The sequence below is a fragment of the Chrysochloris asiatica genome, unplaced genomic scaffold, assembly GCF_000296735.1.
Source record: "Chrysochloris asiatica unplaced genomic scaffold, ChrAsi1.0 scaffold00007, whole genome shotgun sequence".
Taxonomy (NCBI): domain Eukaryota; kingdom Metazoa; phylum Chordata; class Mammalia; order Afrosoricida; family Chrysochloridae; genus Chrysochloris; species Chrysochloris asiatica.
This window is the reverse complement of record NW_006408525.1, coordinates 20,116,659-20,131,370: the sequence shown is the minus strand read 5'-3', so window position 1 is coordinate 20,131,370 and position 14,712 is coordinate 20,116,659. Positions and strand designations below refer to the sequence as shown.

At 49.7% G+C, this 14,712-nt stretch overlaps 1 protein-coding gene across 1 annotated transcript in view; it reads left to right on the top strand.

Moving 5' to 3' along the window:
• Positions 1 to 14,712, top strand: part of MYCBPAP (MYCBP associated protein) — a 26,636-nt gene that overhangs the window by 8,871 nt on the left and 3,053 nt on the right. The window contains exons 2-18 of the mRNA XM_006833648.1: positions 1,996 to 2,123; positions 2,690 to 2,846; positions 2,965 to 3,068; positions 3,851 to 4,037; positions 4,373 to 4,488; positions 5,363 to 5,513; positions 6,675 to 6,790; positions 6,878 to 6,993; positions 7,436 to 7,547; positions 8,146 to 8,335; positions 8,815 to 9,002; positions 10,034 to 10,180; positions 10,760 to 11,173; positions 11,492 to 11,613; positions 12,311 to 12,426; positions 12,892 to 13,037; positions 13,209 to 13,379. Coding sequence (XP_006833711.1) covers positions 1,996 to 2,123; positions 2,690 to 2,846; positions 2,965 to 3,068; positions 3,851 to 4,037; positions 4,373 to 4,488; positions 5,363 to 5,513; positions 6,675 to 6,790; positions 6,878 to 6,993; positions 7,436 to 7,547; positions 8,146 to 8,335; positions 8,815 to 9,002; positions 10,034 to 10,180; positions 10,760 to 11,173; positions 11,492 to 11,613; positions 12,311 to 12,426; positions 12,892 to 13,037; positions 13,209 to 13,379 — 2,681 coding nt within the window. The remainder of the gene's footprint in view (positions 1 to 1,995; positions 2,124 to 2,689; positions 2,847 to 2,964; positions 3,069 to 3,850; positions 4,038 to 4,372; positions 4,489 to 5,362; positions 5,514 to 6,674; positions 6,791 to 6,877; positions 6,994 to 7,435; positions 7,548 to 8,145; positions 8,336 to 8,814; positions 9,003 to 10,033; positions 10,181 to 10,759; positions 11,174 to 11,491; positions 11,614 to 12,310; positions 12,427 to 12,891; positions 13,038 to 13,208; positions 13,380 to 14,712) is intronic.

The window sequence follows — 14,712 nt, the reverse complement described above, 5'->3', positions numbered from 1 at the left end:
CTTCTAAGTATTCCTTTATATGTGGTTCAGAGTTCTGGGACCATCCCCTGAGCCTGCTTGGTCGGGTATTCTGTGTTGTTGTTGGCGGAGCTCTCTGCTATACGTCCACCCGATCCGCCATCTTGTTTGTTCCTCCCGCCTCACTTTCTTGAAAGATTTCAATTTTTATTCCATCAATTCCTGGTGCCTTATTCTTTGTCAATTCCTTCAATGCACCTTGAACGTCTTCCTTCAGTATCATTGGCTCTTGAAATGGTTGAACATCAACCACTTCCTTTTGATACAGCGACTCTGTGTATTCCTTCCATCTTCTTTTGATGCTTTCTGCATTATTCAATAATTTCCCCAGAAAATCCTTCAATAACAAAAGTTGAGGCTTGAATTTTTTCTTTTCAATTCCCCCAGCTTTAGAAATGCTGAGCGTGTTCTTCCCTTTTGGTTTTCTGACTCCAGATCTTTGCACATTTTGTTGTAATATTTGACTGTGTCTTCTCGAGCTGACCTTTGAAATTTTCTGTTCAGCTCTTGTACCTCCTCATTTCATCCATTTGCTGTAGCATCTCTATGCTGGAGAGCAAGTTTCAGTGTCTGTTCTGACATTCATTTTGATCTTTTCCTTCTTTCTTGTCTTTGAAGTAGACACTACCAAATTCTCTTTTAATTTGGCAGGCCTTAGGTTTTCTTTGATTTTGTGTAGGGCCTACATCAAACCATTCTGAACCAGAGGGCAGAGGAGGGGAGGGGACCAGCCAGAGAACCAAGTTGTATTTGAAACTGTGACCTTCTCCTTTGGTAGAAGGAAGACAAACAGCGTGTCCTCATTGCAGAAGAACCCGCTCTACCCCATGTGTTCCCAAAGGCATGATCGGGCCACCACAGGAGACATAGATCTCAAATTTCTACTTTCCTCTGTTCCCTCAAGCCACTCTCATCATCATCAATGATTTTGTTACTGCAGGAGACTCCTGCATCATCTTGTCCTCAGTCTTGTACCCTTGATCCATTCCCTACCACGTCATTGCCCATGGGGTAAACGACTAGAATTCTTAACATGGCTCACTAAGCTCTTTATGATAGGGCCCTCCTTCTCTCTCCAGGCTCATTGCTTCTTGTCCCCCACCTGGCTGTGCTACACTCCAACTATTTAAAAAAAACAACAACATGCTTTGGGTTCCAGGTGCTTGCCCATTCTCCGTGATGCTCTTCTCTTTGGCACGCATGCTCCCCAATGTCCTTTCCCTTTTCTGCCTTCTTTCCATCCTTCACTTCACACATCACCTCAGTAGGAAGCCCTCCCTATTCACAGACTGGGCTGGACCTCTAGTTTAATCTGGGAACCCATCTCTCTGTTGGTCCCTCTCCGTGTCTGACACATAGAAAATGCTTGCTTTCTTGTTTATTGAATAAAATCATGCAAAATAAATGGTCAACAGAGAATCATCTTCCTTAACCCAGAAGAGTGGATCGATGCCAACACTGAAGGAGTCTGAGGAAGCATCATTTGGGACAAGTAGTTGTCCCAAACTACTGTGCCTCAGAATTACCTGGGAAGCTTAAACAGACAGCTCCCTAGGTCCTGGGGCCATATTTGTAAAGTTCCACACAAGATTCTGAGACAGACATTGGCTGATATTTGAGAAATCAGTGATTGAATCCATTCTCTTCATTTTACAAATGGGAAAGCTGAGGCTTAGATGGAGCGGTTAAGTGAGGGATCCAAAGCCATCAGCCTTGTAGATAGCAGGACCTTGACTGGCATGACTCTGACCTTAATTCTGGCTATGGCAGCTTTGTCATTGTAGAGGGCCAGAAGTGGGGAGGAGGGAGGTGACCTTCACAGGAGGCACTTGCCAAGTAGCCAGTTCTGGCCCCTTCATGGACTCCGAACATGTATGAGGAAGCTTCAGAGTTTGTGGAAAAACGAAAAGGTAAAATAAATGTATAGTTATACAGAAAGAACCCTTTTAGCACTTGGAACTTTCTGCTTCTCTTCAGAAAAGAAGCGGGCAAAGCTTCCTGAGCAGCCCACACCCCCCATTCAGGAAGAACCAGAGCCTGTTAGCAATGTTCTCCAAGGAGACGACATCCTGGCCTTAGCCATTAAGAAAGAAGACTTGAAGAAGGTAAGAATGAAGTCTACTGTGCTGGCCTCGAGGATCCAGAACATCACCCAAGTCCGCTGTCTTGCTACTTACTCATAAAGTGAGTGTTTCATTCCATGGAAAAATCCATTGAGCACAAATACCTTTCACTTAAGCATTTAAAGGATTTTACTCCATTGTTTGTTGTAATACTTTTGAGATGCAGATAGAATTGAATTTGAGAGAGGTGTCTTTGTTCCCACTGTAGCGGGTCCCCTTACCCCCCATCTTACAGGTGGGAAAATGTGTTCAAGGAGCAGTTACAGATGTGGATAAAGCCACTAAACAGCAGCCCCATACTTAGCTGGAAGAGTCAGCCACTTCTCACCTGAACTGTCGGGAGGCACACAGCATTGGTTTTTGCCTCCCAGGCATCACTGAATCTCTGGTCTCTAACTCAGGCTTTTCCTTGACAGAACCTATGGGCTGAGCTGGAGAAACAGATTGATCAGTCCTCAGGGATTCCACCAAGAATTAGGACGAACAAGGTGTGCTGTTTTCTCTCCTCTTGATCTCCAGTAGAATTCTCTTGTTTTATTTCTTTTAAGCAACACACTCTTTGCCTGGAAACGAAAGATAAACCTGCCATTACCAAGAATGTTACCATTCGTAAATTCAAACCGAAGGATCCTATGAGGAAGGCCTGCCACTTAGTAGCACATCCTGCTACTCCTGATGCGGCCACCAAGCCCCTCGACTACTCTGGTATGCCTTACTGGGCCCCAGCATCTCTAGTCTCAGATGGCAGGTCCTGGAGACTAAAGTAACGCCTTCAGAGCAACCCCCTCCAGCTTGTCTTTCCCCTTCTCTCTTTCCACCCCAGGCCTGGGCGTCAGCTTAGGTGACAGTGACCAGATCCTGCCCCACCACATCTTGGGGAGTCTTCAGGACTTTAAGAGGATTGCACTTGCTCGAGGGAATACCCAGGTCTGTGTGCAGAGCTCTATGGATGAGAGAAGTCTGGAACCATGCCCACCTCACCACCTGGCTGCTTCTGTGCCGAGTCTCACATGACAAGTGACTCTCCCCTGAAACAGTTGGCACTTTAGTTGCAAGTTACAGAAGCCACTTTAAGCTGATGTCAGCTGAAAGGAGAAGGGTCTATTGTCAGGACACAGAAGTGCCTCATGGACCCCAAAGACCAGGGTGTATCAGCCTCCAAGTAGCCTGCTCCAGCTCAGGGTCCCACTGTTCCTCTGTGCGCCTTTCCTCTCCCCTCCTCGGTCCACGTGGTGGTGGAAGGTGGTCTCCCACAGCTCCCAAGACCACGTGGTGGAGAGTCTATCTGCCCTTCCCATATGCTATGCTTTTCCCTGGCGCTTCTTTCTTCTGCTTTCCTGATTCCATGCAGAGACCCTCTGATTGATCAGGAGCTAAGGGAGCTGGGGTGAAGGCATCAGTTAGTACCAGTTGTGAGGGGATCAGACAAACTAAGAAATGTTGACTACAGTCTTAGACCCAAGCTTCCCATTCTGGGGAAGGGGAGACAGACAGCAGTTTCCAGGCCTCCTGACACTGTGGCTGTGATTTGTCTTCTGTATTTGCTACCCTGGGGTCCTGGGGACAAGAAGGTCTCTGTAGGAGTGGCATGACCCACAGTGGAGAGGTGGGCCTGGTGAGATCTCAGTTTGGCCCAGTTAAACACCTTCTTACCACTCTCCACTCTTTTTTTTTTACCACTCTCCACTCTTGCACCTCGTACTTTTCAGCTGGCTGAACTGATCCATACTCCACCCTGTCTGATGACCCTCATCTCAGAGCAGGAAGAGCCAACTCAAAAGGAAACTCCCAAAGCAAAGAAGGCACATCTATGGGCCCCACCTTCTCAGCACAACTTTCTGGAAAACTGGAGACGCAACATTGCCCTGCGGAAGAAGCAGCAGAAAGCCCTCAGTGGTAAGCAGCATCTTTCTCCCCACCTGCCTGGGGCCTGGACTCAGGCTGGTACTGATGGAGTTTGTGCCCTTCACTGCTGTAGCTTCCTGCTGTTGGGCCTTGTTGTCATCGTTAAGTGTCGTCGTGTCAGTTTTGACTCATAGCAACCCTGTATAAGGTTTCTGAGGAGTGGCTGGTGGGTTTGAATCGCTGACCTTGTAGTTAGCAGTCCAGTGCTTATCCTACAGCACCCTGCCAGGACCCCTGCTTTAGGGGGGTCCTAAAGCCCACCCAGTGAGTGGGTACTCGGGCACCTTTTATTCTGATTTGGTGGAAGGACTGCTTGCTGTCTCTAGAACACCTGAAGAAGCCTGTCAGTGAGCTGCTGATGCACACTGGGGAGACCTACAGACAGATCCAGGAGGAGCGAGAGTGCATTGACCGAGCCCTTCCTACAAAGCATGATGGGAAGGTAGGGACACCCTCTCTCCAGCTCCCTGTCAGGAGTAGGTCTGAACATAGGGATGGTGGGTCTCAGGTTATTCAGCTGAGAAGAAGAATGTCTATTCATTGAAAAGCACTGTAATGCCCTTAGGCCTTTTCTAAATGATGTATCATTGATCCTATGAGAGGGGCTTCACAAAGTTTGTAGAAAATGGAATTAAGAGATGATGGAATTTCCCATAAATTCTTTTGAAGCCCTCGTGTTATTGGGTGCTCCGGTGGTTAGAATCCCCAGATGATATAGGTAAGTACTCAGGTGCCAACTGAAAGCTGGAGGTTGGAGAGCCCTTCCAGAGGTTCTTCAGACAAAAGGCCTGGTGACCTTCCAAATAATCCACCAATGAAGACCCTCTAGGGCACAGTTCTCCTCTGACACTTCAGTTGATATGAGTCTGAATTAACTTGACAGCAGGTTGTTTGGTTGTGTGTGTGCTTTTTGAGGGGTGGGGAGAGAAACTAGTCAATTCAGTGATTCAGTCTGGTGGTGGGTGATGGTCACTTTGAAGAGAAAGACATCACAGGCGTGGCCCCATTGGCCTTACATATGTCTCCAAAAGGTTCAGGCTCCAGCTATTGTATCGTCCGGAACGTCATATGAGTCGTGTGTCACAGTATCTTAGTGCAGCGCCTGTACTAACCCACACTGTCTTCCTGGGGTTAGGGAAAGGCTACACCAGCAAGCATTACTTCCCTCCTGCCATGAATTCCCCAGTGATGGTAATGATGAATCCCCCAGAGGAGGCACCTATAATCTGTGCACTCCTATCCTCTCAGTGTCCCCCCCAGCAGCTCCCCAAGGTGTCGGGGTGACCTGACTCTTCTTGTCTCTTCTTCCTTGCCAGTGCTGTGAGGAGAGCCGTGGGTTCTGGAATCCACTGGAATGTGTGGGAGATGAAATGACAGGTCTGATCATGACAAAGACTAAAACTCAATGTGGCCTCCTGGAACCAATCACTCACATCAGGAAGCCTTGCTCTATCCGCACGGAGATGGGTAAGAAATAGGGCATCTGCTGACTGGTATAGGAGGCAGGACAATGTGTGCTGACCAGTATGGTTGGTGTGAGACACACTTGGGGTCAAGTCCTGGCTCAGTCACATACATCCTTGTACAGCACGTAACTTGCCTGAGTGTCGGTTTCCTCTTCAGTGAAACAGTAGGAGAGGCAGAAGAAACAACGTGGCACTGTAAGCTGAAGAGCCTCGCCGTCTGCTAGGGCAGTCAGGAACCGCGCGTAGCTATTGAGCACCTGAATCGGGGCTAGTATGAATTGGGACATGCTGTTAGTGCAAAATACACACTGGTTCCCGAGATGAGGATGAAAAGAGGCCTTTTCCATTAGTAATTTTTATATTGATTGCATGTTGAGAAGACATGTTGGGTTTAATAAATTGCATTATTAAAATTCATTCCACTTTTGCTTTTTACTGTATTTGAAATGTGGCCACTTGAATATTATGAATTATGCATGTGGCTCATATCTGTGGCTCACGCATTTATCTTGGGCAGCACAGCTGTACAGCTTGCCAGACTGTCTGGGTTCATATTCCAGCTGCACTGGGTTTGTGACCTCAAACAAGTTATTCAGCCTCTCTGAACCTCGGCTTCCCCACTTGCAAATCCTTATAGGGTTGTGAGAGAGCTAAATAATATGTATTAAGAGGTCCTACTCCAACACCCCAAGGAGCTCTGGTAGCATAGTGGTTACGAGTCAGGCTGCCAACCTCAAGGTCAGCAGTTCAAAACTACCAGCTGTTCCACGGGAGAAAGATGAGGTGTTCTGCTCCCATAAAGATTTACAGCCTCTGAAACCCTGTACAGGGTCGCTATGAGTCGGAACTGACTCCACAGCACATAACAACAACAACAACAACAACTCCAACATCCCATAGTAAGCACTCAGTAAAGTAGCTGGTATTGTTAGTGCTATTACAATGCCAAGCATTGGCTCCATGGAAGCCAGTTTGTCAAGGAATCCTGTGACCCTGCTGAGGAGGTCTAGGACAGGAGGCCTGGAGTCCAGTGGCCACAGAAAAGCTGTATTTTTACTCTTCCCAGAAATGGTGCTGGTTGGGTACTCTCAGAGTCCTGGAGAAGTGGTGGGGAAGGAGCAAGGCAGCAGCCTTTGCTAAGGGTCCTTGGGCCCTGTTATAGGATTACCGGCCCAGAAGGATGCTTGGTACCGATATACCTGGGATCGGAGTCTGTTTCTGATCTATCGACGCAAGGAGCTGCAGAGAATCCTGGCTGAGCTAGACTTCAGCCAGCAGGTTGGAAATGCCTCTTGCCCTAGTCTGAAGCCCCTTGGGTGATGCCTGTCTTCAGGTGATTAATCTTTGCTTTCTGACTTCTCTGAGGATATTGATGGCCTTGAGGTGGTGGGCCAAGGGCAACCTTTCTCAGCTGTCACGGTGGAAGACTATGCCCTATTTGAAAGTACCCAGGAAAGCTCCTCTGAAGACACAGAGAATGTGTGAGTCAGGCCTGGGCTCGAGGGGGAGAGGTCGAGAGTCCGTGGCTTTCCCCAAGCACCCACAAGTGTTAAAAGACAGACTGCCCTCCTTGAAAGCAGGGTGCCTCTACCCCAACCTCTCTGGTTCCTGCCACTTCCTTCTCTAGCCCATTCCAGCCCCTGTGCTAGCTTTTCCATTCCCATTGGCTCTGCTCCAGTAGCCAACTCCTAGTGGGGCTGTCCCAGACGTGAATGGCTCCATGGTGAGGTCTCGAGTCTCTGAACTTCTAACAACCTCTCACCAAAAGGCACCTGAGTCAGAGTGGAGCTGATCTTATTCCGTTGGAGTACAGAGCTGGTGGAGGGCTTCCCTGGGCTTCCTGGTAGCCATTTCCATGGGCTCTGTGTGGCTTGGCTGTGTGTTCCAGCTTCAAGGAAAATAAGTCACTGGCTTTTCTTACAGAGATGTACTGGTCAGTTACCCTGATGAGGTCCCTATGCCGATTCTTGGCCCTTCCCTGCTATTCTGTGGGAAGCCAGCATGCTGGATCAGAGGCAGTAACCCACAGGACAAGGTAAGATAGTCTCCACTCCCAGCCACCTGCTAGCTGAGCCCTGTGGGTGCAATCCCAAGGTGACTGTGTCACATAAGGAGCCTGCACAGTCTCCTGGGTGCCTTTTTACCTGATCACATGTTCAGCACATCTGAAAATGGCAACAGCGACACTAATTTGAAAAAGAATAAAATCACAAGGCTATAAAGGGAGTGTCATGAGCAGCCAGTGGGTAGGTAGCCCCTTAGCATGTATAGAAACAAAACCATCCCAGACAGGTATTGCTTTAAAGAAGGCCCTAGAATGGACTCTTCAGGTGCTAGAAGCAGAAACATTGATTGAATATACTATCTGTTTTACTTCTATTTATACTATTGAAGGCAACCTCAGACACGGCCACCATTCTGGCATGGTGCCCCTCTTTATGAGCAGCAGTGGGCTCAAATGTAACAACAGTTGTAAGGGTGGTGCAGGCACCTAACAACAACAACAGGCTCTGAAGACCAGGGACGCAGGACTTTGTGTTAAACCTGGGAAAGTTCCAGGCAAAAAGGAACAAGTTGGTCTTCCTAGCCCCAGCCCCCAGCCAAGACATTTCTCATGCCTCCTCCTTCCCCAGAATCAGGTCGGAATTGCTGCCCGCTTGGTCTTTGAAACCCTAGAAGGGAAGAAAACATCTTCAGAGCTGACTGTGGTCAATAATGGTACAGTGGCCATTTGGTACAACTGGCGGCGACAGTCCCAGCTGCAATCTTTCCAAGACTTGAAGAGAAACAGGATGCAGCGGTTTTACTTTAACAACCGGCCAGGTACTTAGGAGAAGCTGCTCTAACCCCGTGTCCTGGCTGGAGCTGCTTTGGTGCGGCATGTCTGAGAAGCCATGCCTAGTTAATGGTCAGCTCCTACAAGTGTTAGTCCCTCCCTGCACCAAGTCCCTCCCATTGTTCTTGCAAAGTGTATGAAGAATGTGAAGGAGGCAAAAGGCAGAGCTCTTGAGGTCAGCGTCTGGTGAGCAGAAACACATAGCCTAGGGGTTCACTTACTTATAAGCCCAGACCTGGGACGAGAATGATCAAATAAATGGCACTGTTGGCCTGGGATTTTCCCAGTTTTCGTCCTGAAATCCTATACCCCAGGAACTCTTCAGTCCTGGTCACCCTCCCTGAGGCCTAGTTAAATACATCTGCATCGGCTTGGGGCTCGTCTCACTTTAAACATCAGCCTGGGGTGGGGTGGGGTGGGGTCCCTAGTTTACACTCATTGGAACCTTAGTCTCTGCCTCTCTCAGGAGTGATCCTGCCTGGAGAAACGAAAAAGTTCACCTTCTTCTTCAAGTCTCGGAATGCTGGGATCTTCAGGGAATCCTGGGAGTTTGGAACTCATCCTACCCTCCTGGGAGGTGCCCTCCTGCAGGTCAATCTCCAAGCAATTTCCCTGACCCAGGATGTTTTTAAGGAGGAGAGGCAGTTACTGAAGGTAAGGGACCCAGGCCCTTGCCGCTGTGGATACCACATGGCTTACCCTGATGTGCTCCCTGGTAGTATGGTGGGGATCTTATGTCTCCCAGGCTCTTCACAAACAGACAACTCTTCTTACCCAATGAAAGTTTCCCAGAGCTTTGTGATGCAGAGGATGGGTGGGCAGGCAGAGGTAGGGGAGACTCATGCAGAGGGCCCCCACTTTGATGAAAAGAAGTGCCACTGAATTTTCTGATGCAGTCCTCCTCCTCCTCATGTGTGGAAGAATGCATTTGAATCCAAATAGAACGAAGGACCGCTCAGTCTGGTACTGTATCTTGTTCATTGCTGTTTGGTAGTTTACAGTGGAATCACATTTATCTGCCAGACTGCCAAGCCAAGCCAAGCCAAACCCAAGAGGCCACTTGAAATCGTGGGACGTGTCTGCCCACTAGTGTGTTCACTCAGCTGGCTCCCTGGCGTGAGTGTGGGTGAGGTGTGGGAGTCTGCGGTCTCCCTGTCATCTGCACACTGTGCCCATCTTGTGCACCGTGGGGTTCTGTGGAAAGCTGAATTTTTATATTCCGTTGTAGCCCCCAAACACACGCCAACTACTTCAGTGGGGGCCCAGCCAGCAGTGATCTAAGGTAATTTTGACGTTGTGTCATTTCTGCTTTCCTGGCTGACTTTAGGGCCTGACTCTCCCCTCTGTGTGTCTCGCTGACATCGGCCCTCTGGGCAGTGTCCCAACTGCACTGTCCCTGCCCCTTCTTCCTAATCTGGGAAATGCCACAACCTGGTCCTATGCCGGATTATCTTTTCTCTGGGACAGGCCCATCCTCTGCATCTGTTTCCTCCTCTTTTAGGAAATAAGGATGTTTCGAGAGACACAAAGACTTTTTTGAGTCTAGGAGCAGGTGCATGAGAGAGAGATGGCAGGAACTCAAACCCTGGGAGGTGCACAAGGTCTGAGGAGCCCAGCTTCCCTCAAAGATCCACCAGGGCTCTGACAGCCTGGCCTGCCATCTTGTGCCACCTTCTCGTTTCCAGAGCAAGCTGTCTGCCCACGAAGCCGTTACCATTGTGGAGAGCATGCTGCAGGAAGTGCTGAAGGGAATCCGGACCCCGGAACGAGTGCCATCACCTATGGATGCCTATCTCACCGAGGAGGACTTGTTCCACTATAAGAATCCTCGGGTACGGGCCTAATGTCAGCCTCCACCCGCTGGGGTACCTGGATGACAGCAATAGCAAACCCTACTGTGTGCCAGGGCTGGTCAGAGCCACTTACATGTGTAACTTACATGTGTAACTTACTCTCTCCTTACAGCAGCCCCATGAGATGGGCACCATTTATAGCCTGATTTTACTCTTTGGAAACTGAGGCACAGACACTAAGTATAATTTCTCAAGATTTCTCAGCTAGTAAGTGAATGCTGGATGAGGATGTTGTTGTTGCTGTTAAGTGCCATTGAGTCAGTTTCGACTTGTAGTAATAGAGTGGCTGTTGAGTTTGAACAGTTACCCCGTGGCGCAAACTGACCTTGTGATCTACTGCTTTATCCACAATGCCCCCAGTGCCTTACATCCACAACCAATCTCATCTGTAAATCCTAATGTACAAAAACAAAACAAAAGTGTTAAACTGGCTGCAGCTGTTCCTGTGGGCTTCCTCCCTCTGTGTTCTTCAGGGAGGAAATTAGAGCAAGCTGGCTCAGCTCTGGGTGTCCCTCACCTTGGCCTCCCTTCACCGGCCTCCCCTTGCCTCTGCTGCAGTTGCATTACCAGTACCAGGTGGTACAGAGCCTGCATGAACTTTGGCACCAGTACATGACCGTGCCCCCCAAGCCTGAGGAGGCCAGGCCGGACGACGAGGAGCAGCTCAGCACCCGAGTCCAGACCACCATGGCCCAGTCAGCTGGGGAGAAGGGCTCCATGAACTCCAATCTCTTGAACCACTTGAAGGGCCCAGTCCTAGAAGCCCAACTGTCCCGGCCTGAGAATGAGGCTCTGCGAGATGCCTTCATGTTCCAGCAGTCCAGAGGGCTGGTCTGGTCTTCTCAGTGGAAAAGCATCATGGAGGGGCTCCTGGCGGAGGAGAGTCCAGACATGGAGAGTACCAGGAGCCTGGGAGAATCTGAGAACCTTCCCTCACCCGACTGGAACCTCAGCTTGGAAGACTTCAAAAAGGTGCTTCTTCTCACCCTGCCCCCAGGGCTGCTGGGGAGGACTCCTGCCCTGAACAAATGAGAGAGCCCAGTGGTCCCTCAGTCCCATGGGCAAGGAAAGAGGCCCTGCTCATGGTTTAGAGAGAGCAATCCCTTGGTACAGGAGGGGCACTGACCCAGCCAACTGTGGGAGTGAGCTGATGGGAACAGAAGGTATACCAGACAGAATCTCTGTGGCTGCAGCCCATGCTCCATATCACCATGCCTGTCCCTAGGGGACACAGGGACCCTTGGTGTACTGGGCAGAGCCTGTTGCCCATGGTGCCTGTGATCCTGCCAGGCAGCGATGACACTCCCCGAGGAAAGCCAACGAGAAGACGCCCTCATCAGACTCAACAAGGGTGCCCTGGAGCTGTGTCAAGAGCAGAGACCGCTGCAGTCTGACTTCCTGTACCAGACCTGGTAAGTGTCCCCACTAATGGAGCCTGCCCCTTTTCCCTCCATTTTGGGGCATCTGGTCAGAAACCTGGGACAGCCAGCCCCAAAGCAGGGCTCCCCTTGAACTCAGGTTGTTGACAGATGCTGCACACATTCAATGCTCAGGTACCTGCTGGAGTAGTTCTCTACTGCCTGCTGCTGTCTGGGGAGTAGAGTAGCCACAGAGAGCAAACACCTCATCCTTTTTTTTTTTTTTTTTTCGCTTCTTCCTACTTCCCTTTTCCCTCTCAAAGAGGAGAAACCAGAGGGCAGTGAGAAGAGGGGTGGGTTCCATTCAAAACCACCCTTTTCTGTTGTCAGCCTTCCCTTTGCCTACCTATGAGGAACCTGCTTGCATTGGCTAGGTGTTTTCAGCACTGCCCAGGGAGTCGTGTCCTAGAAATCCCATGTATGGTTCAGCCCTCCAGTGGGGCTGGGCTGCAGTCACAGTTTAGACTCTACATTCATGGGGATCTCTTAACTCGAATCCTAGGTCACTTAGCCCTGGCTGCTGCCCACACGAAGCCAGCCTTCTGTCTGAGCATTTGCAGGGATGCTGCAGGGACTCTCTGGTCCAGGAGCACAATGCTCCAGCATCTGGGAACAGAGGGCTCTAAGTGGCTGTTGGGTTAAGGCCAAATGAGGGGCACTGGTTCTTCATAAATATGCCCTGGCCCTCTAGTTTGCAGCTGTGGCGGGAAGTCATTGACAGCCTGGTGAGCTACTCCCTGTGGCTGAGGACTCTGCTGGGCCTGCCTGAGAAGGAGACTGTTTATTTGGATGTGTCAGATGAGCAAGGTTGCGCATGGTCTTCCCCAACTCCCTGCCTCATTGCCTGAGCCATGTGTGTCCCCAGGGCAGGACCTCCACTCAAGTTGAGTTGACAGAGGAGGCCCCTGCTACCCTTCTTTTTCTACCCGCTGCTAGATTTTGGGAGCCAAAAGCTACCTTTCAGACCCCCGCCCCTAGTTCAGTTCCCTGGGCTTGCAGGTCCAGTCCCTGAGAAGGTATATGGCTTGTCCATGTTGTACATGGGGTGGGGGGTGGGGGGTGGGACTGGGACTAGAACCTGGATCTTCCCCTGCCCCACAGTCCTATTCCACAAGGTCCTGCCACCTGAACAAGTAGGTCAAGGAAAGGAGCTCCCCTCAGAGCAGACTCTGCCCCCAGTCTGTAGGAATTGCCTCAAAGCTGCTCAGAGCCCTTCCCCCCTCCCATCTCCCGCCCAGTGACCTGCTGGTGACTTCCACTCCACTCCTATAGATCAGAAATCACCTCCCATCATGGAGGCAAAGACACCTGTTGGAAGACTGGGGAAGGAGGACCGGAAAGGGACATCCCAGGAAAAGAAGCCACTAGGAATCAAAGACAAAGAAGATAAAAAGACAGCCAAGTTGCCAGTGAAAGAGGCATGCTAGGAGATGGTCCAGGTCCCGGGAAGGGAAGGGTTGGGCCACCACGGGAGAATCTTAGAGGGACTTGTTAACAGTGATGCCTGGCTCTCCCAGGGAGCTGCTGATGAGAATGCCCCGGACCTCGGGTGCCATTGAAGCTGCATGTGTCTCTGTTTCTCCTAGCAGGACCGTGTAAACAGCAAGAAGTACAAAGCAAAGGAAGAGAAGAAATTAACAAAATCTGCAAGTCGGGACAGGCTTTCCATGGAGGATATTGTCCGCGACAGTACCACCCCTTCCCAAGAACCGATAGACCCCCTGGTCATGGAGAAATACGTCCACAGGCTGCGCATCGAGGTGAGGATAGGAGCCCAGCACTCAATTCTCCCCTCGTTCCCAGCTGCCCTGCTTGTCTCTCTCTCTCTCTCACTCATTCACTACGGTTACTCCACAATGAGAAGCATCACTACAGGCATGATTGGTGATTGAAGCCCAGCCTTCCTACTGTGGGAGACAACCTCATCAATAAGTAACTTATCTGGTATGCTAAGTGATAAGCACTATTGAAATGAGAAAGGCAGGGCAGTGGGGAGGGGGACAGGCTAGGTCTCACTGAGAGACAGGGGTGAGTGGCACTGTGGACATCCCAGAAGCAGTGCTCTAGACAGAGGAGAGAGTGAGTCAGCGTGGCTGGAGGGGCCGGAGCAAGGGAGGCTCTCTTAGTTCTGTGGGGCCACTGTGCAGAAATACCACAAGTGGATGGCTTTAACAAGTTTATATTCTTTCACAGTTTAGGAGGCTGGTTGGTGGTGGTTCTGTACTGTGGAATTGGTTCCAACTCATTAGCAACACTGTGTAGGGTTTCTGAGGCTGTAAATCTTTACGGGAGCAGAAAACCTCATCTTTCTCCTGAGGAACCACTGGTAGTATGGAACTGCTGACTGTGAGATAAGCAGCCTGACTCGGAACCACAATGCTACCAGAGCTTTTAGGAGGTTAGAAGTCTAAGTTCAGCATGTTGGCTCTAGCAGGGGAATACTTTCTCTTTCTGTGGGTTCTGGGAAAAGGTTCCTGTATCCTTTTGGCTTCTGTAGGCCCAGCATGTGTGGATCATGACAAGCTATACAACATTGGGAAGTATTCCTGAACACTTAATTGTGCTCATGAGGAATCGGTACATGGACCAAGAGGCAGTTGTTCGAACAGAACATGGCAACACTGAATGGTTTAAAAGTAAGAAAGGTGTGTGACAGGGTTGTATTCTTTCACCATCCTTATTCAACCTGTATGCTGAACAAATAATTTGAGAATATATGATGAAAAACATGGCATCAGGATTGCAGGAAGACTCATTAACAACCTGCGATATGCAGATGATACAACCTTGCTTGCTGAAAGTGAAGATCAAAGAGCACAGCCTTCCGTATGGATTGCATCTCAATGTAAAGAAAACAAAAATCCTCACCACTGGACCAATGAACATATTTATCAGTGGAGAAAAGATTGAATTTGTCAAGGACTTCATTCTTCTTGGATCAACTATCAACACTCATGGAAGCAGCAGTCAAGAGATCAAACAATGTATTGCATTAGGCAAATCTGCTGCAGAAGACCTTTTTAAAGTGTTGAAGAGCAAAGATTGAGGACTAAGGTGCACCTGACCCAAGCCATGGTATTTTCAATAACCTCA